The following is a 23842-nucleotide window of genomic DNA, read 5'->3' on the forward strand; positions in this document are numbered from 1 at the left end:
CATGGAATATATCAACAGGTGTTGGATGTAAAGTAAAAGGACACAAGTGCAACTAATGTGACATTTATTGTGGCAACGTTTCGCTCTCCAGGAGCTTTATCAAGCCATTACAAACAATACATGGACACAGAGGGTATATATAGGATCAGTGGGGAGGTGAATACTAGTGAGGTACCATTTCGATGTTCACTAGTGGTAGTAGTAGTGGTAGTGACAAAAGTAATACAATATGGTAAGAGCGAATTAATTCGTACATGAGTAAAAGGATATAAAAGCTATTGCTTAGGGTAACATAAAAATAGGTTGGACAAATATGAGACTGGAGATAGGGAGGCAGCTTGTTTCAGTGTTCACTCTCTTGTTGCTTTTGTTGTAGTATAACCAGGAGGAAGACTATGTGTGGCAGGGTTGGCTAGGTGTTTTTCAGGAGGATTCTTGCTAAGACTTCCGGAGATGGTAGGAAGCTGCCGTTGTTTTTGTTTAATTGTATTCGAAACAGCGATCCAGTGCTGATTCGAGGCACTTACGTCTGCGGAAATTGGTTTATTGGATGACCTAATTTAGGGCGTGCTTTGAATTTCGTGAGATGATTGGATTGGAAATTTCGGTGCTTGTACACAGGCGTTGTTCAGGTTATCGTTCCCTACATGCGTAAATGTGTTCGTTGACGGGCGGGTGTCGGAGGTTTCTGGCTTGTTTCACCTACGTAAATCTTGTCTGGAACCTCCACAGGGTATAGGTGTAAACTCCTGCATTGACTGGTTCGTGGTGCTTGGATTTTTGTCCTGGTTATTATCCTTTATTGAAGTGCTACAGAAGCGATGGCGACTCTGGTGTTGAGCTTGTGAGTACTTTTTGAGACGTTCAATTACTGCAACCTGACTGTTGGGAAAAGAATTATAACTTTGCTGGGAGTGGTGTTGATGCGTGGAGAATTTATGATCTGAAGAGCTCTTTTGCTTTTGATCTTTGATGAAAAAGAAGGAAAATGTAACTCTGTCAATGTTTGGTGGAATGTATGTGCCACTCCTCGTCAAAGAAACTCAGGACTACAAATTCAGGTATGCTCTTAGGGAAAAACCCGATGATGATGCCTCTTTTTTAGGTGTTAGGTATCTTGACTGGAATAGAAAGTTGTGTGAGATCATTTTTATTGGTTGGGTTTCGATAAACTTGGAAATCTTGAGGTTGTTGTCTACTTTGAATGAAGGATGATGGACGGTCGAGTAGGCTTGTCATTGGACTCTTCTTCTAGTGTAAACTGGATCGCCAGGTTCAACTACGTTGAGCCTTGCTGAAAGATCCCGTACATCAAAAGGCTTGTTTTGGAGTTGTTGCGGAGGACATCGTCCGCATGTAATCGTAACAAGTTGACGCTTGAAGGGATGATGTTGGCGAAGTGTTCGGACTACTAGGTGTTCCATGTGTATATGTTAGGCTGGAGGACAGGCACTTGTGGGGACCCCATTCCCATGCCGTAAGGAGTTTGTTTGTAGAGCATTGTTATTGAAAAGAAAAACAGGTTGAAAATTAACACAGAAGTTCATTAATCGTCAACAAAATCTCCGGGAGGAGAGTAGAGGAGAGGAAGATTAAGGTCCTGATTGACTTTTACGTCCTTCAGAAACCTCGATAGCTTTGGTAGGTACTTTTGTGAAGAGGGAAGTCACATCAAAGCTGCTTAGTTTCTTGTTAGGGATGGAGAGGATTCACGGATGCAGGTTGAGAAAGGTCACCTGATTGTTTAACCCCAAGATGAGCGGGGACTGATGGATGGTCCCCAGAAGGCAGGAAAGATGTTTGGTAAGAACTCCGGCTAGGTTTGTGTGGAGGCACTGCCTGTTCCTGACGTGATTGGTCTCGGGGAGGAAGGAATAGTTGTGTTTATGGGTCTTGGGTAAACCCATTACCCATGGCGTGCTGGATTTAGGGTTGCTGGGAGTAACAAGTACAGAAGTTTGCTTCCCTTCTCTGGTGCGTTTGAGTATTTGTCTGGTTTGTATGTAGAAAATCTTTGGTGAGCGTCTCCCACTGTTTGGGTGGAGTGCTGATAGGATTCGTATGTAGATTGAGTCGATTCCGAAAGCGATCCATCATTTTAAGTTGTTGTAGTCACTGGTGTTGGGAGGATGGCACGACTCCACCACTCCTTTGTCGGCGGTGGTGACGATAATGTTGGGGAGGTCGTTGGCGAGGTTCCTTAGAGCAGTGATGTATCGTCTAGGAAGATTAGAGGTTAGAAAGGTTCATAAAAAGCTGGCAGTGAAGAAGGCCCTCCGTATATTAGCCCTTCTCCGGAAGTTGCTGTCACTGTGTCTATGGTTCCTGGATAACTAGATTTAGCAAGTTTGCAGTAGTTGAGGTTTGCCATTGTGTTGGTGGTAGTGATTTGGGTCCCAGACTCAGGTGCTTGTTTTCGTAGTCGGTTAAGGTGCGTGGACGATAAGTTGTTTATCAGGGATTCACGTCCCATTTCCTTCCTCCATCGGACTGTTTAGAGCAGAGGTACTGAAGTTTGCGATTGAGTTTGATCTTATGTTTGGAGGTTAGCTGTGGTGACTGTGCTGATAATGCTCCCAGCAGTGTGTTAGATCAATCTGAAGATTGGCCCTCCATGTTCCTTGCAGTTTCAAAAAGGTTTCCCTTAGCGATGTTAGAAAGTTCTTCGGCACATTCAGTTAAGTAAGCTTGGGTAGCTGGAAGGGAGAAAGTGCTTGGAGGTTGGAGGTTGTGCAGGAGGGTAGAGCTTAGGGATCACCCTTGCCCCCTCCTGCCAGGCAATCTTGTAAAAAGTTGTTATTGTCTGTTGCGATAGCTGTAGGCAGCGAAAGAAAGGGTGTCAAATAACGTCTGCATGAAATGTCCATTATGTTGCAGATTGTCCGACAGATTGTAATAAAGTTGGTAGAATTACCGACAATATGTAAAGTAAAAAGGACACCAAAGTTGCAAGCTAATGATGAAGCATTTATTAATTGGCTCAACGTTTTCGCTCTCCAGGAAGCTTTATCAAGCCATTACAAACAATACATGGACACAGGGAGGGTATATATAGGATCAAGAGTGGAAGGTTGAATACTAGTGAGGGTGCCATTTTCTGATGTTCTGCTAGTGGTAGTAGTAAGTGGTAAGTGACAAAGTAATACAATATGGTAGAGCAATTGAATTTGTGTTACATGAGTAGGGATATAGAAGCTATTACTTGGGTAAGCATAAAAATAGGTTGGACAAATATAGACTGGAAGATAGAGGCAGCTTGTTTCCAGTGTTTCACTCTCTGTGCTTTGTTGTAGTATAACAGGAGTGACACTGTGATGGCAGGGTTTACTGTTTTTCAGGAGGATTCTTTGCTAAGACTTTACGGAGATGGTAGAAGCTGCCGTTGTTTTTGTTTAATTGTGGTTCAGAAACACTGCCATCCATAGTCTCTCTGTTATACCTATAACAAGCTGAAGAAGTGTTCACTGGAGCTAGCCTGCCGTCCAGTCATGTTTGTCCAGACCTGTTTTATGTTACCCCAAATGTCTTTATAATCCTACTCATGTTGCAGAGTGTCTCTCCCTTGTGTTGCTGATCACTTGCCGCTACCAGTGGGCATGGCGATTGTTCCGTCGCAGCTGCAACCGCTCTGTATTACCCTCATGCTAATCCTGCCACTGTTGTCGTGTTGTTTGTGTGTTGGCGATAAAGCTCCTCGGAGAAGCGAGGCGTTGCCTGAATAAATGTCGTAGGTTGCGCTTGTGTCTTTTGCCCTTTACCGCCATTGTCGGTAATTCTACCAACTGTTGCAATCTGTTCGGACCTGTGACGTTTCAGTGTGGGCAGATGTTGAACGCCCTGGCTTCGTTCCAAGCCTGCAACTATCGCCTGGCTGGTCACAACTTTGCAAGATTGCCTGGCGAAGAGAGTGATCTAAGGGTCTGCTCCTGCGCAACTTCTCAAGCTTGCTCTCCAGCTACCCAAGCTTGCTTAACCCGAGCAGTGTGCCGAGCTCTGGCATCGCTGAGCTGCGAAACACAGGGCCCGTCTTCGAATTGACCAACACACTGCTGAGCCATGTTCTCAAGCGCGGTCTCCGGCAACTAACCTCCGAACAGAAAGATCAAGGCTCCAGTCCGTGACTTTCCGGCCTCTGCTCTGGCAGGTCGATGGAAGGAAATGGGACGATGGAGTGCTGATGACGAACTTGTCGTCACGCGCGCTGGACCGACTTGCGAAAAACGAAGCTTGCCTGGTCTGGGACTCATTTAACCGCAACCTCCAGCGGAAACTGCAAACCTAACATCAACTGAAATCGTTGGTGAACCGAAACCATGAACGCATTGTTTGGTGGCTTTCCAGAAAGGAGGACCTATACCTTCACTGCTGGCTTTGGCAACCATTCGTGAACCGCCTGTCTTCGAACTGAACATTGTCTGCCCATGCAAGGCTGCTGTGGCGACCCAGTTATTCGATGTCCTCCGTCCATCGAGGTGCCGAATGGTCGTCTCAACGCCTGGTGATTCTGCAACGCTAAAATGATGGACCGCTGGAAATGGATCGAGTCTGCGCCTGGGCAACCTATCGGCCTCTTTCAACAGTGGTTATGGCTAGACCTCTATGCAGGCCTCAGAACAAATGCTCAGGCACTGAAGAAAGGGAAAAAGAGAACTTCTGTGCCTGGTGCCTAGCCAGCCCTACAGCATGCACCTATGGTTTTGCAAGACCCATGGCTTTGTGTTCTTCCTTCCAGAATCCAATCGTCGGGATCGGGCGGTTGCTCACTAGCACTGGCCAAAGGTTGCCTGTTCCTGCTCGCTGCCATTTCTGGACGCGGCCCGCCATGGCCGTCTTAGCATTCGGAGTGACGCTTGCAACAATGCATAAACCGTAACCTTGTTCTCCGGCCGTAACGAAGGAAACTGGCGGATTTGTGAATAACGTTTTCCTGCTTCTCAAAGGTACCCTGCCAAAAAGCCGTCGGAAATTCTGAACGTCAAAGTGTCCAGAAGACCTTGGTGCTTGTCTGCCTCCCGGAGGCTGGTTGACTTCGGTGAAACTCTGGCTGGCTTTTCGGCCTGTTTTCTCGATGCAGCTCCTGCAAATGGACATGAATGGAAGTCCCCATAATTGCCGTCCACAAGTGCATTCCAACTTATACATGGGACGCCTGAAGTCGAAGCGCTTTTCGCCAACATCGTACCCTTCGAGGCGTCGCTGGTAACGTTACGTGGACGATGTTGCCGTGATAACTCCATGTACGATCTGCGGATCATCTTCGAGGCAGGCTCAACGCGGTTGAACCGGCGATCCAGTTCCTGCAGAAGAAGGAAGTCAATGTTTGAACTTTACCTTTTCTCGACGTCCTCCATTCGCAGAAGTGAACAACAACCTAAGACTCAGAAGGATTTATCGAAAGCCCGCAATGATGATCTCACACTCTATTCCAGGTCGGAATGCCGAAGACCAAAAGAAGGCATCGTCATCAGTTTTTCTAAGGCGCATGCCTTATTTGTCGGTCTGAAGTGTTGACGAGAAATGTGTACATTCATTAAACATTCACGAGATTGCATTTTCCTTCTTTCATCAAAGGACTGCTGAAAAAACTCTTCAGAATCATATCTGACGCATCAAGCACCGCTCAAGCGAGTCCATCAATTCTTCCCCAGGCAGGTCGGGGTTGCACTGGGAACTGATCTCCAAAAATGCCTGGCTGCCAAGGCTGCCACCAGGTCGCCATTCTGGCTGGCCTTTCGAATAAAGGATAATATACAAGGGTAATCGGCTCCACCATGAGTCCCGGTCTCGGGGTTGCCTGCCACTGTGGAGAACTGTGACAGGGTTACGTGAAGTGGAAACTGGCCAGGAAAACTCGACATCCTCCAAGTGGCTGACATTTGTGTGGAAAAGACGACAACCTGTTGTGGCGCCTGTGCTACTGGCACGTTACCTCCAGTCATCTCAATGGTCAAAGGCATGCCCAGTAGGTGATCCCAATCAAACCCAATTTCACCAGAACTGCCTCGAATCAGGCACTGATCACTGGCTTTTCGAAAATACAATGTAAAGGCGCAACGGCAAGCATACTGCCGCCGTCTCCAGGTCTTTAACGATCTCCTGGCGGCGCAAGTAAAGCCCTGCCAATCTGTCCTGTGTAACTACCACCAAAGCACAAGATAGTTAACTTAGCTAAGAAACTAAGCCTGCTTCAATTCTGTTGTCAAGCCTGTTTTACGTTGCCCAGTAATCGCTTCATATCCTTTTTGCTCATGTGCAGTGTGAACTCTGCCCATGTTAACAATATTGCTGTCACTTGCACCCTGCTACTGCCGCTAGTGGTATCGAATGGTACCTTACAGTACCTGGCATCTTGACTCTATGCTCATACCCTGCCCTGCAATGATCCATGTGTGACTTGTAATGGCGATAAAGCTCCTGGAGAGCAAAGCCAAGACCTGTCATGTCGTTGTTGCCACTGTGTCCTTTTACTTTACATGTGTCGGACAATTTTACCTGCAGCTTTGTACAGGTGTTGGATGACATACACACAGCTGAGGAAGAAGGTGAAGGAAGCTGCTAAGGGCATTGATACCTCCTGGCAGGCAATGGAGTTGGACAACGCGTATGTCCCCGTAGGGATTCCTTCCAGGAGAATTGGATATGCTGTGTGTGCCCAGGTAATGCCACAATCTTCAGCTTTAAGTTGCCCATGAAACTGGAAACTACCGAAGTATGGAAGACGGTTAAATGCAGTTCCATTTAAAAAAAGAGACAGAGAAGAGGCGCTAAACTATACCACCAGTGTCACTGACGTTCGTAGTATGCAAAGTCATAGGGAAGAGAAAGATTATCAGGAGAAGTGATGGGAACACCTGGAATGGAACAAGGTATAAACTCCAAGCCAGCATGGATTTTATGGAAAGGCAAATTATGTATCACCAAACCTAATGGGAGTTTTATGATAAAGTTATAGAAGTAAGGGCCCAGAGTAGAGGTGGGTTGATTGCATACCTTAACTTCGACTGCAAGAAGGCCTTTGCCACAGGTTCCTCACAGGAGATTGGAGAAGCAGCTAAGAGGATTGAGGTGCTCATAACCCTTGGGAAGTGCACTACAATAGATCGAGAGGGAAATACCTGTCAGGGAGGCAACAACGAGTCATTGCTACATGATATGGCGTTATCACTCCTGCGCACCTGTGGACAGGCGAGATCCTCAGGGGTTCCGGTCCTTGGCGGATAATGCTATTTTCTGGTATATGTTGTGGCATGATGGAAAGGTTAGACTCCAGAAGTGTCCCTATACGCAGATGATGTAAGAGTTAATGAGAATTAAAATCAGATGAGGATCAGGCAGGATCCTCATCCTGGACAGGAAACTGGACACCTAGGTCCAGTAACTAAGCTTCTCGAATTTAACCCTGCCAAATGCAAAATCGGCGTAGAAAGATTGGGGCTAATGACAAAGAAGACCGAAAGATGAAGTGATGTTCTGGAGAGTGGGTACTGGCCAGAGTTGAAGTTGCTGACTTTCTGCGTCTTGGTGGTTATAGAAAACTTGATTCACGCTGTCCATGAAGTGGATCCAAGTATGGAGTATTTTTGACAATGTTGGCCTTGTAAGTTAACAATAAGGCCCACCCATATCCTCTGTGTTGAAGGCTCTGCTGGAAATGATTAGATCTATCCAGGGATTGGTCAGGCGAGGAGATGAGACATCTTGCTCTGTTTCTCTACTTTGTCAAAGCAGGTCATGAAGAAGGAAGGTGGGCAGGCAGAACCAAGAAAGTGGAGCAGTAATAATCAAGGTGTGAGCATGCCTTGTTGCCACTTGTTCCCAAATCTAAGCCCAACCCCTGCTGTCAAGTAGGATGCGAATACTGTAAGAACATAAGAACTATAGAAAGAAGGAACAAGTGCAGCAGGCCTACTGACCCATGTTGCAGCAGGTCCATGTCCCCCGGAGTTAGCCTAATGATTATCACCCCGGATTAGTAAGTGACCCTACCAGTCTGGTCCTTCAGAAAAGCTCAAGGAAAGGCGCCACGGCACCAGACCCTGGTAATGGCTAGTCAGGTCAATTCACCTACCCACACCCCACTCATGTGTTTATCCTAATCCTATTTTTAAAACTTACACAACGTTTTGTAGCCTCAATAACTACACTCAGAGTTTTTGTTCCACTCATTCCACAAGCTCTATTATCAAAGCCAATTTTCTGCTGTCCTATATCCTTCCTGGAATCCAAGTTTTCCAAGTTGGCAAATGTTTGCATGTGTCCTGTCTTGGCTGGGAAATTTTTCCAGGCCACTCTATTTACATCCTCTTTATTTATTCCTGTTTTCCATTCCTTGCACACTCGATCATGTCCCCCTAATTCCTAATTCTGGCTTTCGAGAGAGTGCAGATTGAGGGCCCTCAGTCTATCCTGACAGGGAGAAGTTTCTGATTGCACATGGGATCAACTTTTGTCATCCTACCTCTGTACCCGTTTCCAGGTATTTCTCATCCATTCTGTAATACGATGACCAGAACTGAGCAGCATAGTCTAAATAGAGGCCTAACCAAGGTTATATAGGTTGAAGGAACAACCTGCAGGGACTTCTATTATTTATATACTTCCTATCAATGTAAGGCCAAGTTCTGTTAGCTTTGTTGCGAAACACTAATGCACTGTTGTCTTGGTTTTGGGATTACTGCCTAACCTTGAACTCCTAAATCCTTTTCGCAATCCTATTATTTGTTAGCATATATATAAGGCATAGTTTTATTTACCTGTCAATATTTATAACCTACATTTTATCAATGACCACTTACTTCCTCCACGTCCATTGCATCAGTCTGTTCAAATCATCTGGAGTGCTCTAGTGTCCTCATTAGAATGGAATTGGACAGCTTGTTTTAGTGCCCCATTACAGTTCCCTCTCCATTTATGTAAAACTCTCTGCTGCCTATTTGTCATGCCATGCCTCTGCCCAGGAGGAATTTCTCCTCCTATAGCCTCTGGTGCAGTGGAACTCTATAGGAAAGCCTTACTATGAAGTCCATATACACAATGTCATATTCATTACCATGCCAGTCTGCCTCCTCAAACGCCTAGGTAGAAAAAAAGTTAGTATTTATTCGTAGACAGGGAACGGCTCCTATGTAAAACCATGTTGAGATTCATTAATCAATCTGTGCCTGTCAAGATGGCTGCAATTGTGTCGTATGGTCAATTCTTGATTATCCATTTTCCCTTTGGAGTAAAGCTTGTTGGTCTATAGATCGAAAATCCAAGGGACCTGTCACCTGTGCCTTTATGAAATAAGTAATACGTTTGCCATTTTCCACATTTGGCACTATGTGCCAGTTTGTAGTGATATTATTGTTAGATTAGCCAAAGGTATGCTAAGTTCCACTCTTTACCATTTCCTTTAACACTCTGCAAACAGTTCATGGAGGTTGCCTAGGGATGGGGATTTGGTTAGGTTTTAGTTTCTCCTATTTATCTGAGGATATGTCACTAGTTTACCATAATCGTTGCGTAGGTTTGGTTATCATCCTGTTCTACATTATCTATTATTTCAGGAATATTGCTAGTATTTTCCTGGGTGAAAAGCTGAGGAGGAAGTAAGGTAGTTAGAAATTTCACACATATCCTTATGACTGTCAGGTGATTCCAATGACCAAGTTACTCTTAAAGTTGGGCCAATTTTGTCCCTAAATCTTGCTTCTATATACCTGAATGAACCATTTTGGGTTAGTCTCTTTGAATCCCATTACAAGCCTTAACTTTTATTCCTTTCTTTATTTCTCTCTTTAATTGAATATATTGATTTCTTAACTGTCCATCCCCTCTTTTGATACGCATGTATATGCCTCTCTTTTGACCAATGAGATGTTTTAATCTATTATTCATCCATTTGGGATCAATTTTGTTAGATTTAATTTCCCTACTCGGAACAAAAGTTGTCTGGGCAGCTGGAACTATGCTCTGAAAAACGTCATATTGGCAACCAAGATCACCTACCTGACCCATAGTCAGGACATCCCAATTTAGCCCTCCTAGGTAATTTTTAAGTCCCATGAAGTCGGCCAAACGAAATGTCTGGTATAGAGATTTGATTGCAGTTATCTGGGTAATTCCATGATATATTGAAACTAAGTGATTTGTGATCACTTTCCCCAAGCTCATCATTAACCTCAAGATTATTAATTAGTGAATCTTTTTTGGCAAGAAACAAGTCAAGCAGATTGTTTCCGTTAGTTGGTTCTGTCACAACCTGTTCTAAAAAGCAATCCTGAACAGTATCAAGAAAGTCACTAGACTCAAGATTTCCTGTCATATTATTCCAATATGTCTAAAGTTAAAATCTCCAATTATCACAACATTTTCATATCTAGATGCGTCATGAATTTCGTCCCATAACAGCTTACTGCACTCCCTCTCAAGGTTTGGGAGCCTACAAATCACACCCAAAATTAATTTGTCACGTCCCTTGAGAAACTGTAGCCAAGCAGATTCTGTGTTCGATGTTTCTAATCTATATCGTATCTAAGACAATTTAAATTTCCTCTGACATACATCGCCACCTCACCACCCTTCCTGTTGACCCTATCAGTGTGGAATAGTTTATAACCTTGTATGAGTTGTAAGCTTCCTGGCTGCCTTGTTTGCAAGATTAACAACGTGGTTTTTCATGGTCAGTTTGGAGTCAAATTTCACCCTAGGGTATCAACTTCTTCCCCAGGTGCCAACACCCTCCCATTCATCCTTACTACTGCACCGGCATTACCATCATGGTGCCTAGAGATCATTTGGGTATTCTCAGGTGCAAATGTTACTTGCCATCTATTTCCCCAAGCTGATATAACTCTTAGCTGGTGATTGATGCAGCTTAGAGCAGCTGGCATTTCTTCTCTTGGATAAGTGAATGTCAGTGTACAGTCGTCTGCATATGCATGGGATTCTGGGATGAGATGAAGGTCATTGAAGTAGACATTCCATAACAATGGTCCCAGAATGCTTCCTTGTGGAACATTCGCCCCATTAGTATGTCTTGCTGATTCTGTTCCATTGAGAACTACCCTTAGTGATCTACCATGAAGGTAATTACTTAGGAGACATAGCATAGAGCCTGCAATTCCCAGAGCTTGCAGGTTTGCCTAGAGGCCCTGGTGGCACACCCAGTCGAAAGCACCAGCAATGTCCAGTGTTTCCACACAGCTGACTTTGAATTCATCCAGTGACTGGTGCCACTTAGTGGAGAGGTTTTACAACAGATCAGCAGCAGAGTAACCTTTCCTGAAGCCATGTTGATGGTCTCTCTCTCTCTCTCTCTCTCTCTCTGAGGCGAATTAATTCTCCTCATTAACTTCACATCATCTGCATACAGGGACACTTCTGAATCTATCCCTTCCATCATGTCATTCTCATATACCCAAAGAGCACATGACCTAGGACCGACCCCTGTGGGAGCCCTGATGACCCTCTAAAAACCCACGGGAAGATATTGTCCGATCTCATTGCCTTTAAGGTATTAAGGTCACTTAGCAGCTTCATTACCTCCTCCTCAGTTGTCTGTATGTCATCCAACACTTGTTGGAGTATTCCTTGTTAGTGTTCCCTTCGGGTCAGACCTGACTTTCGATGCTATATCATTTTCGTACTGTCGCTGGGCCTCCCTCCTTATCTGTGCATTCTCGTTTCTGGCTCATCGGCTAATCTGCTTATTTTCCTAGGTTTTTTGCCTTTTGTACCTTTTCTATTCTCTTGTGCACTTAGTTTTTGCCTCCTTACACCTTCGGGCAATTCAATGACTTTCTTTGGTCATCCCATTATTTCTGTTGCCTTGGGAACAAACTTTTCCTCTGCCTTCTTGCGTTTTCTTGTTACGTATTCCATCATTTCGGTTACTGACTTTCCTACCAATTCTCTGTCCCACTGAACCTGCAGGAAGGTAGGGAGTAAAGAGATGAGGAGGGTGAGACCGGAGAAGGGTGAGAGAGGTGTGGAGAGGTTAAGAGAGTGGAATAAGGGGAGGTAGAGGCAGAGGGAGAGGGAGAAAATCATGGGAGGGAGAGAAGGGGGAATGGTAGAGGAGAGAGAGAGAGAGAGAGAGAGAGAGAGAGAGAGAGAGAGAGAGAGAGAGAGAGAGAGAGAGAGAGAGAGAGAGAGAGAGAGAGAGAGAGAGAGAGAGAGAGAGAGAGAGAGAGAGAGAGAGAGAGAGAGAGAGAAAGAGAGAGAGAGACCATCAACGTGGATTCAGGAAAGGTTACTCTGCTGCTGATCTGTTGTAAAACCTCTCCACTAAGTGGCACCAGTCAATGGATGAATCCAATGTCAGCTGTGTGGAAGCCCTGGACATTGCTGGTGCTTTCGACCGGGTGTGGCACCAGGGCCTCTTAGCAAACCTGCAAGCTCTGGGAATTGCAGGTTCAACGCTATGTCTCTTCAGTAATTACCTTTATAGTAGATCTCTAAGGGTAGTTCTCAATGGAACAGAATCAGCAAGACATACTACTGGGGCGAGTGTTCCACAAGGAAGCGTTCTGGGACCATTGTTATGGAATGTCTGCTTGAATGACCTTGTTCTTCTCATCCCAGAATCCCATACATATGCAGATGACTGTACACTGACATTCACTTATCCAAGAGAAGAAATGTCAGCTGCTCTAAGCTACATCAATCACCAGCTAAGAGCTATATCAGCTTGGGGAAATAGACGGCAAGTAACATTTGCACCTGAGAAAACACAAATGATGATGATCTCTAGGCACCATGATGGCAATGCCGGTGCAGTAGTAAGGATGAATGGGAGGGTGTTGGCACCTGGGGAAGAAGTTGATATCCTTGGGGTGAAATTTGACTCCAAACTGACCATGAAAAACCACGTTGTAAATCTTGCAAACAAGGCAGCCAGGAAGCTTACAATACATACAGGGTTATAAACTATTCCACACTGATAGCGTCAACAGGAAGGTTGGTGAGGTGGCGATGTATGTCAGAGACAATTTAAATTGTTGTCTTAGATATGATATAAGATTAGAAACATCGAACTCAGAATCTGCCTGGCTACAGTTTCTCAAGGGACGTGACAAATTAATTTAGGGTGTGATTTGTAGGCTCCCAAACCTTGAGAGGGAGTGCAGTAAGCTGTTATGGGACGAAATTCATAAGGCATCTAGATATGAAAATGTTGTGATAATGGGAAATTTTAACTTGAGACAAATTGATTGAAACAATATGACAGGAAATCATGAGTCTAATGACTTTCTTGATACGGTTCAAGATTGCTTTTTAGAACAGAACTAGAGGAAGCAATCTGCTTGACTTGGTTCTTGCCAACAAAGATTCACTAATTAATAATCTTGAGGTTAATGATGAGCTTGGGGAAAGTGATCGCAAATCACGTAGTTTCAATATATCATGGAATTACCCAGATAACTGCAATCAAATCTCTGTACAAGATTTTCACTTGGCCGACTTCATGGCACTGAAAAATTACCTGGGTGGGCTAAATTGGGATGTCCTGACTATGAGTCAGGTAGGTGATTTTGGTTGCCAATATGACGTTTTTCAGAGCATAGTTCTAGCTGCCCAAACAACTTTTGTTCCGAGTAGGGAAATTAGATCTAACAAAAATGATCCCGAATGGATGAACAATAGATTCAAGAGGCATATACATGCGTATCAAAAGAGGGGATGGACAGTTAAGAAATCAATATATTCAATTAAAGAGAGAAATAAAGAAAGGGATAAGAAAAGCAAAAAGGGATTATGAGGCTAAGGTCACAAGGGATTCAAAGACTAACCCAAAAGGGTTTTTTCAGGTATATAGAAGTAAGATTAGGGACATGATTGGCCCACTTAAGAGCAACTCTGGTCATTTCACTAACAGTGATAAATATATGTGTGAAATTCAAAATAACTACTTCCTCTCAGTTTTCACCCAGGAAAATACTAGCGATATTCCTGAAATAATAGATTATGTTGAACAGGATGATAACATGACACCCATGTCTCCATGTACATCTTCACACGTTTGTTACTGATCCTCATGACACCCTTATCTCCATGTACATCTTCAAACATTTGTTACTGATCCTCATGACACCCTTATCTCCATGTTATAACACACCATGTCCACATGACAACTTGCAGTGCGCAACACTAACACCATCGTGGGGCCAGCCGACTAAGTCCAGTTGCTGCCATCAGGAAACTGTCCAGTCGTAGTCAACAGGAACTAAGTTATTCGATGCCATCAGGAACGAAGTCCAATCGGTTCTAGCAGCAAACTAAGTCCAGTCGCTGCCGTCAGGAAACTAAGTCCACATTCCCAGCAGGAAACTTTCGTTGTCAACAGACGTTACCAACAAAGTCAAACTGTGAAGCCGTGCTAAACTCACACTATGTGTGAGGTTTTTACTCTCAGTGAGCTGTGCAGAACACGCTATGTTGTGAGTACACTGAATGCAGCCATCAGGTAACTGAGGCTGTCAGACTCAGTGAGCTGTTGTGGACAAACTGCATGAGGTTGGTTCAACAGCCTCGACATAAAGTGCGATGATGTAACACTGGGTACTGTTGTCTGGCAGCAGCACTGAAATGCTCAGTCAGCCACTTCTCCAGTTCTCTTCTCGGTTCGTAACAAGTATATTTTGTCCAGCACTTGTTGGTGTGTCCCTTAATGATGTACACTGCTATTCTGACTTCCTGGACTCCTTCCTGTCTCTACTGTGAATACTTCTTTAAATCCCAAGTTGAGCTCCTCACATACTTCTTGGTCATTTCATATGAACTCCCCACCTTCCTTCCTCAACCTGATTACCTGATCCTTAACAGTTGTTTTCCTACTGACGTGGCTATACAGCAGTTTCGTGTCAGAACTGAGTGTTGATGCTATGTCATTTTCATATTTTCGCTGTGCTTCCCTCTTTATTTGTGTATATTCGTTTCTGGCTCTTCTATTAATCTCTAATTTTTCCTGGGACCATTACCTTCTGTACTTTTCTCATTCTCAAGGATACTTAGTTTTTGCCTCCCTACACTTTTGGGTGAACCAAGGGCTCGTTTTGGTCTTTCCATTATTTCTGTTTCCCTTGGGAACAAACCTCTCTTCAGCGTCCTTGCATTCTATTGTCACATAGTCCATCATTACATTTACTAATTGTGTTCTGTTTCGATCGAGGTACACCCTCCGGTAAGCTAATATGTGTTCTTGTCATACTTTCTCTTGCAGGATCCTGTTTCCTGCTGATTCTGCCTTGAAAGATCAACTTGACTGGCCGGATTCTACCTCTTGCAAACCCTTGTATTCTCAGAAAACTTGTCAGCTTCTTCATGTCATACTCTCCTATTGTTTCTTTATGATACTTTCAATTGCTTTTTTTGTCTCCCTGTCTTCTTGCTTTGTAAATTTCCCCTTCAACTTCTTAGAGCCCATAAGGAAAGACTGAACTCTACCTTCCATTCTCCCACTGCAGTTCTCTTTGTATCCCCTGATTCGATTTAATTTCTTCTATCACAGCTTTCCTTTCTTCAGTCTCTTCTCTATTTGTTGTCCCTGTGCCCAATGGTCTGTCATTTTTCCTTCTTAACATCTGCAAGACACAACCGTGGTCTGTTATGGCTTCGGCATAAAACTTTGTTAATTCATTGTCTCCAGTCCTCAAGTTTGTTCCTGGTGCTCCTCCTCTTTTCCTGGGTTCCATGGTTGTCTGATATGGCCTCTGCATACAATTTAATTCCTTTGTTCCCTACAATCCCCTCATATGTGAATGATGTAACAGTTTCTGATGTCATTCCTGTACTGCTCTATGTTTTTTTACAGAATGTTTCAGATTTTTCTTAGCTCTGTATCATAGCTTCTGCTGCTGTGGTTTGTAGCTCACATCTCTTGCTCTCTTCAGCTATCGTCTCCTCCATTTTCTTGCAATGCTCTTCTCGCTTCCTTCCCCACTTTCATGAGTTCTACCATCCAGTCTCTGGTTTTCTGCCCTGAATATTTGTGTGGTCATTTGGGATGTGTGTATATGTGTACTCACCTAATTGTGGTTGCAGGGGTCGAGACTCAACTATTGGCCCCACCTCTGAACGCTAATAGGACCTCTCTCTCCCTGTCCCATGAGCTTTATCATACTTCGTCTTAAAGATAAGTATGGTTTCTTCCTCCACTATATCACTTGCTAGACTATTCCACTTCCTGACTACTCTATGACCGATGAAATACTTCCTAACATCCCTTTGACTCATCTCAGACTTTAACTTCCAACTGTGACCCTTTGTTTCTGTGTCCCCTATCTGGAACATCCTGTCACTGTCCACCTTGTCTATTCCACACAGTATTTTGTATGTCGTTATCATGTCTCCTCTAACCCTCCTGTCCTCCAGTGTCGTCAGACTGATTTCCCTTAACCTTTCTTTGTAGGACATTCCCCTTAGCTCTGGAACTAACCTTGTCACAAACCTTTGCATTTTCTCTAGTTACTTGACGTGCTTCATCAGGTGTGGGTTCCTAACAGGTGTTGCATACTCCAGTATGTGCCTGAGGTACACGGTGTACAGTGTCTTGAACGAATCCTTACTAAGGTAACGGAATGCTATTCTCAGGTTTGCCAGGCGTCCATATGCTGCAGCAGTTATCTGGTTGATGTGTGCTTCTGGAGACGTGCTCGGTGTTATACTCACCTCAAAATCTTTCTCCTTGATCGAGGTTTGCAGTCTTTGGATTCCAAGACTATACACTGTCTGCGGTCTTCTTTGCCCTTCCCCGATCTTCATGACTATGCATTTGGCTGAGTTAAATTCGAGAAGCCAGTTGCTGGATCTGGTGTCCAGCCTATCCAGGTCTCTTTGAAGTCCTGCCTGATCCACATCTGATTTAAACTACAGAAGAGCGTCAATGACGTGTATGATATACAAAATCATGGAGAATATTATCAGGAGGAGAGTAGTGGAACACCTAGAAAGGAACAAGCTTATAAACGGCAACCAGCATGGTTTCAGAGAATAGAAATCCCGTATCACAAACCTACTGGAGTTTTATGACAAGGTAACGAAAGTAAGACATGAGAGAGAGGGGTGGGTAGATTACATATTCTTGAACTGCAAGAAAGCCTTCGACTCAATTCCTCACAAGAAGTTAGTGTTAGATAATCAGGTATGCATAACAGGAAAGGCACTGCAATGAATCAAAGAATACCTGACAAGGAGGCACCATCGTGTCATAGTAAATAAGCATGAGGAGGTGTCAGAGTGGGCTCCTGTGACAAGTGGTGTTCCACAGGGGTCAGTCCTAGGACCAGTGCTGTTTTAGGTATATGTGAATGACATGATGGAAGGGACAGACTCAGAAGTGTCCCTGTTTGCAGATGATATTAAGTTAATAAGGAGTAATAAATCAGATGAGGATCAGGCAGGTCTTCAAATAGACCTGCACAGACTGGAAGCCTGGTTCAGCAACTTGCTCCTCGTATTTAACTCCGCCAAATGCAAAGTAATGGAGATCAAGGAAGAGCAAAGAAGATCTTAGACAGAGTATCGACTTGGTGGCCAAAGACTACAAACCTTACTCTAGGAAAAGGATCTTGGGGTGAGTATAATATCGAGAACTACTCCTGAGGAGCGCATCAACCAGACAACTGCTGCAGCATATGGATGCCTGGAAAACCTAAGAATAGCTTGATGGCTTGAAGACTCCTGCCATCAACCCTCCCCCTCACAAAGACAGCTTGAAGACTCCTGCCATCAACCCTCCCCCCACACAAAGACAGCTTGAAGACTCATGCCATCAACCCTCCCCCCTCACAAAGACAGCTTGAAGAGTCCTGCCATCAACCTTCCCCCCTCACAAAGACAGCTTGACGACTCCTGCCATCAACCCTCCCCCCTCACAAAGACAGCTTGAAGACTCCTGCCATCAACCCTTCCCCCCTCACAAAGACAGCTTGAAGGCTCCTGCCATCAACCCTCCCCCCTCACAAAGACAGCTTGAAGTCTCCTGCCATCAACCCTCCCCCCCTCACAAAGACAGCTTGAAGACTCCTGCCATGAACTCTCCCCCTCACAAAGACAGCTTGAAGACTCCTACCATCAACCCTCCCCCCTCACAAAGACAGCTTGAAGACTCCTGCCATCAACCCTCCCCCCTCACAAAGACAGCTTGAAGATTCCTGCCATCAACCCTCCCCCCCTCACAAAGACAGCTTGAAGACTCCTGCCATCAACCCTCCCCCCTCACAAAGACAGCTTGAAGACTCTTGCCATCAACCTTCCCCCCCTCACAAAGACAGCTTGAAGACTCCTGCCATCAACCCTCCCCCCTCACAAAGACAGCTTGAAGACTCCTGCCATCAACCCTCCCCCCTCACAAAGACAGCTTGGAGACTCCTACCATCAACCCTCCCCCCTCACAAAGACAGCTTGAAGACTCCTGCCATCAACCCTCCCCCCTCACAAAGACAGCTTGAAGATTCCTGCCATCAACCCTCCCCCCCTCACAAAGACAGCTTGAAGACTCCTGCCATCAACCCTCCCCCCTCACAAAGACAGCTTGAAGACTCTTGCCATCAACCTTCCCCCCCTCACAAAGACAGCTTGAAGACTCCTGCCATCAACCCTCCCCCCTCACAAAGACAGCTTGTAGACTCCTGCCATCAACCCTCCCCCCTCACAAAGACAGCTTGGAGACTCCTACCATCAACCCTCCCCCCTCACAAAGACAGCTTGAAGACTCCTGCCATCAACCCTCCCCTCTCACAAAGACAGCTTGAAGATTCCTGCCATCAACCCTCCCCCCCTCACAAAGACAGCTTGAAGGCTCCTGCCATCAACCCTCCCCCCTCACAAAGACAGCTTGAAGACTCCTGCCATCAACCTTCCCCCCTCACAAAGACAGCTTGAAGACTCCTGCCATCAACCCTCCCCCCTCACAAAGACAGCTTGAAGACTCCTACCATCAACCCTCCCCCCTCACAAAGACAGCTTGAAGACTCCTGCCATCAACCCTCCCCCCTCACAAAGACAGCTTGAAGATTCCTGCCATCAACCCCCCCCCTCACAAAGACAGCTTGAAGACTCCTGCCATCACCCCTCCCCCCTCACAAAGACAGCTTGAAGACTCCTGCCATCAACCTTCCCCCCCTCACAAAGACAGCTTGAAGACTCCTGCCATCAACCCTCGCCCCTCACAAAGACAGCTTGAAGACTCCTGCCATCAACCCTCCCCCCTCACAAAGACAGCTTGGAGACTCCTACCAACAAAACTCCCCCCTCACAAAGACAGCTTGAAGACTCCTGCCATCAACCCTCCCCCCTCACAAAGACAGCTTGAAGACTCCTGCCATCAACCTTCCCCCCCTCACAAAGACAGCTTGAAGACTCCTACCATCAACCCTCCCCCCTCACAAAGACAGCTTGAAGACTCCTGCCATCAACCCTCCCCCCCTCACAAAGACAGCTTGAAGACTCCTGCCATCAACACTCCCCCTCACAAAGACAGCTTGAAGACTCCTGCCATCAACCATTCCCCCTCACAAAGATAGCTTGAAGACTCCTGCCATCAACCCTCCCCCTCACAAAGACAGCTTGAAGACTCCTGCCAACAACCTTCCCCCCTCTCAAAGACAGCTTGAAGACTCCTACCATCAACCCTCCCCCCCTCACAAAGACAGCTTGAAGACTCCTACCAACAACCTTCCTCCTCACAAAGACAGCTTGAAGACTCCTGCCATCAACCCTCCCCCCTCACAAAGACAGCTTGAAGACTCCTACCATCAACCCTCCCCCCCTTACAAAGACAGCTTGAAGACTCCTGCCATCAACCCTCCCCCCTCACAAAGACAGCTTGGAGACTCCTACCATCAACCCTCCCCCCCTCACAAAGACAGCTTGAAGACTCCTGCCATCAACCCTCCCCCCCTCACAAAGACAGCTTGAAGACTCCTGCCATCAACCCTCCCCCTCACAAAGACAGCTTGAAGACTCCTGCCATCAACCCTCCCCCCCTCACAAAGACAGCTTGAAGATTCCTTCCATCAACCCTCCCCCTCACAAAGACAGCTTGGAGACTCCTACCATCAACCCTCCCCCTCTCACAAAGACAGCTTGAAGACTCCTACCATCAACCCTCCCCCCTCACAAAGACAGCTTGAAGACTCCTACCATCAACCCTCCCCATTGACAAAGACAGCTTGAAGATTCCTACCATCAACCCTCCCCCTCTCACAAAGACAGCTTGAAGACTCCTACCATCAACCCTGTCCCCTCACAAGGACAGCTTGAAGACTCCTACCATCAACCCTCCCCCCTCACAAAGACTGCTTGAAGACTCCTACCATCAACCCTCCCCCCTCACAAAGACAGCTTGAAGACTCCTACCATCCCCCCTCCCCCCTCACAAAGACAGCTTGAAGACTCCTACCATCAACCTTCCCCCTCACAAAGACAGCTTGAAGACTCCTACCATCAACCCTCCTACCTCACAAAGACAGCTTGAAGACTCCTACCATCAACCCTCTCCCCCTCACAAAGACAGCTTGAAGGCTCCTACCATCAACCCTCCCCCCTCACAAAGACAGCTTGAAGACTCCTACCATCAACCCGCCCCCCTCACAAAGACAGCTTGAAGACTCCTACCATCAACTCTCCCCCTCACAAAGACAGCTTGAAGTCTCCTACCATCAACCCTCCCCCCTCACAAAGACGGCTTGAAGACTCCTACCATCAACCCTCTCCCCCTCACAAAGACAGCTTGAAGACTCCTACCATCAACCCTCCACCCTCACAAAGACAGCTTGAAGACTCCTGCCATCAACCCTCCCCCCCTCACAAAGACAGCTTGAAGACTCCTGCCATTAACCCTCCCCCCCTCACAAAGACAGCTTGAAGACTCCTGCCATTAACCCTCCCCCTCACAAAGACAGCTTGAAGACTCCTGCCATCAACCCTCCTCCCTCACAAAGACAGCTTGAAGACTTCTACCATCAACCCTCTCCCCCTCACAAAGACAGCTTGAAGACTCCTGCCATCAACCGTCCCCCACTCACAAAGACAGTTTGAGGACTCCTGCCATTAACCCTCTCCCCCCTCACAAAGACAGCTTGAAGACTCCTGCCCTTAACCCTCCCCCTCACAAAGACAGCTTGAAGACTCCTGCCATTAACCCTCCCCCTCACAAAGACAGCTTGAAGACTCCTGCCATTAACCCTCCCCCACACACAGACAGCGTGAAGACTCCTGCCATTAACCCCCCCCCCTCACAAAGACAGCTTGAAGACTCCTGCCATCAACCCTCCCCCCCTCACAAAGACAGCTTGAAGACTCCTGCCATTAACCCTCCCCCTCACAAAGACAGCTTGAAGACTCCTGCCATCAACCCTCCTCCCTCACAAAGACAGCTTGAAGACTCCTACCATCAACCCTCTCCCCCTCACAAAGACAGCTTGAAGACTCCTGCCATCAACCGTCCCCCACTCACAAAGACAGCTTGAGGACTCCTGCCATTAACCCTCCCCCTCACAAAGACAGCTTGAAGACTCCTGCCATTAACCCTCCCCCTCACAAAGACAGCTTGAAGACTCCTGCCATTAACCCTCCCCCTCACAAAGACAGCTTGAAGACTCCTACCACTAGCATATAGCTTTAAGATATTATTTTAAAGATGGTTTCAAAAGCCTAAGCAATTATGCTTTTATTGGATTTTTAAACTATTTTTACATGTAATTGTGGAATTTTTTTATATAATTTCCTAAATGTGGAACATGTAAATGAATAATATAATAATTGCATATTAAAATATGATGGTATTTGGACCCATCGAGATATTTCGAGGGAGGTGGGTACAGAACAGCCAGCAGTGATTCCAGGAGAGATATGATATTAAATTTAATCTGTGTACACTGGTTGTTACAATTGTCTAATAATATAGCAATATCGAGACCATAATGGGATGTTTCTGCCTGGATTTGTAATTGGAATCCATGCTAATGTCTTCTGCTGAAGAACTAGGACAGGAAATTTGCCGGTCCTCAAGAATTATGTGTGCATGGCAGAAAATAAATGCGGACATCACTGACAGGGAAGTGCACTATTTGTCTTTGTATATAGATCGCTAGGTGGCCAGTGCATGGTCTAGGTGTTAGGCGGGTGTTTTTGTGTAATCCAACTACAGTACTTAAATCGTAATTGTTAATATGTCCAAAAAACCTTAAACCAGAGTAACTGGTTTTAATATCATAATTAATTTAATGTAAGGTCTAGCTACTGTGACTAAGTCCCACTTACCTCACCCAAATTACTTGCAGGTAATAATTCAGGTGATGCCCTGTAAGCCTCCTGCAGATGATTTGCTCACCAACTAATAATAATAATAATAATAATAATAATAATAATAATAATAATAATAATAATAATAATAATTTTCACACTAATAAAGTTTATTTTTTTTCTTACAGATTGTTGGTGATCTTCTTGGTTGGAGTGTACTTGCTGTGGACAGTATTTTACTACGCTGGTCTAGTGGCCTTCGCCACTTACTGGGACTGTGACCCACTCACCTCAGGCAGGATAAAAAAACCTGACCAAATTATCCCATATTTAGTGACTGACAAGTTGAAACACTTGACAGGTGTGGCCGGCCTCTTCGTAGCTGCAATATATGGGGGTGTCCTGAGGTAGGTCCTAGTTTCTTGAGTTTGTATACCTAGTGACTTATACAGTAAGCTATCATGGAGACTGAATAATTGAAGGATAATATCTATGTGAACTACAGAATTTCTAAACATAATTAGAAAATAGCTTGTGTTAAAAGAGAAAGAACACTAACTAAACACTTTGTATTTGAGAATATCTAATAGGCATATACAACTATTAGTGCATATATCTCAGCAAATATATTTTGTCAACTTTCACCAATAGAAGCAAAGTTTTGTTTTATTTTTTTCTGTTTAGTTGGAAAATGGGATACAAAGTTGGTCGACTACACGAGACATTCAATCTGTACATCGCCTTTCCACCAACAGTCAAGAATAATTTAATCACGTAAATAGTGATCACAATAATAACTACCAACATACATACAAGGAGAGAAAAACCTATTTTGGTACAGTACACATATTTAGTGACTTAAGCGAGTCCGTTATAACTCATACAAATCGATCATTGCAGGTTTGTCAAGCAATGAGCAAGTTTTTCAGTATATTGAAACTATTCAGTTATAGGAATAAACTTTTCAGTTATATTATCAAAGCAGTTAACAGGGAAAATTTATTTCATCTCGTATCTTCTGAATAAATGAAGGCAATTTTATAACAAATAAACTTATACTTGGGGATAAAAAAAAAAACATTCCACAGTATTTTCTGTAGGAAATCCAGCAGAGCAATATTTGTGTTATGTCTTACGTTGATTATTGTGACTGATCTCTCTAGTTTAATCTTCATGTACAATACGAGGAGAGATACATGTACAATACGAGGACAGATACATGTACAATACGAGGACAGATACATGTACAATACGAGGAGAGATACATGTACAATACGAGGAGAGATACATGTACAATACGAGGACAGATACATGTACAATACGAGGACAGATACATGTACAATACGAGGACAGATACATGTACAATACGAGGACAGATACATAATAAACACATTCTTCAGGTACAAACACTGGTCGTAGAATGTTATTAGCTTCAGAACAAGGTATTATCAAGGATGTGTTAATATATGTAGTGCTTGTGAGTCAGGTATCAAGGCGGTAGAAATAATGTAACTAGTTCCTGTACATAACCAAACTAATGTAATCGCGTTAGGAGTGGCATGTCCATATATATATGTCGTGCTGAATAAGTAAAATTTGCGATTTTGGTTTG

General features: G+C 44.9%; 1 protein-coding gene across 1 annotated transcript in view; it reads left to right on the forward strand.

Moving 5' to 3' along the window:
- The window catches only part of LOC128695544 (sodium-coupled monocarboxylate transporter 1), a 330002-nt gene that overhangs the window by 77906 nt on the left and 228254 nt on the right, over positions 1-23842 (forward strand). Inside the window, exon 6 of the mRNA XM_070093458.1 lies at positions 22419-22637. Coding sequence (XP_069949559.1) covers positions 22419-22637 — 219 coding nt within the window. The remainder of the gene's footprint in view (positions 1-22418; positions 22638-23842) is intronic.

The sequence above is a fragment of the Cherax quadricarinatus genome, chromosome 42 (assembly GCF_038502225.1).
Source record: "Cherax quadricarinatus isolate ZL_2023a chromosome 42, ASM3850222v1, whole genome shotgun sequence".
Lineage (NCBI taxonomy): Eukaryota > Metazoa > Arthropoda > Malacostraca > Decapoda > Parastacidae > Cherax > Cherax quadricarinatus.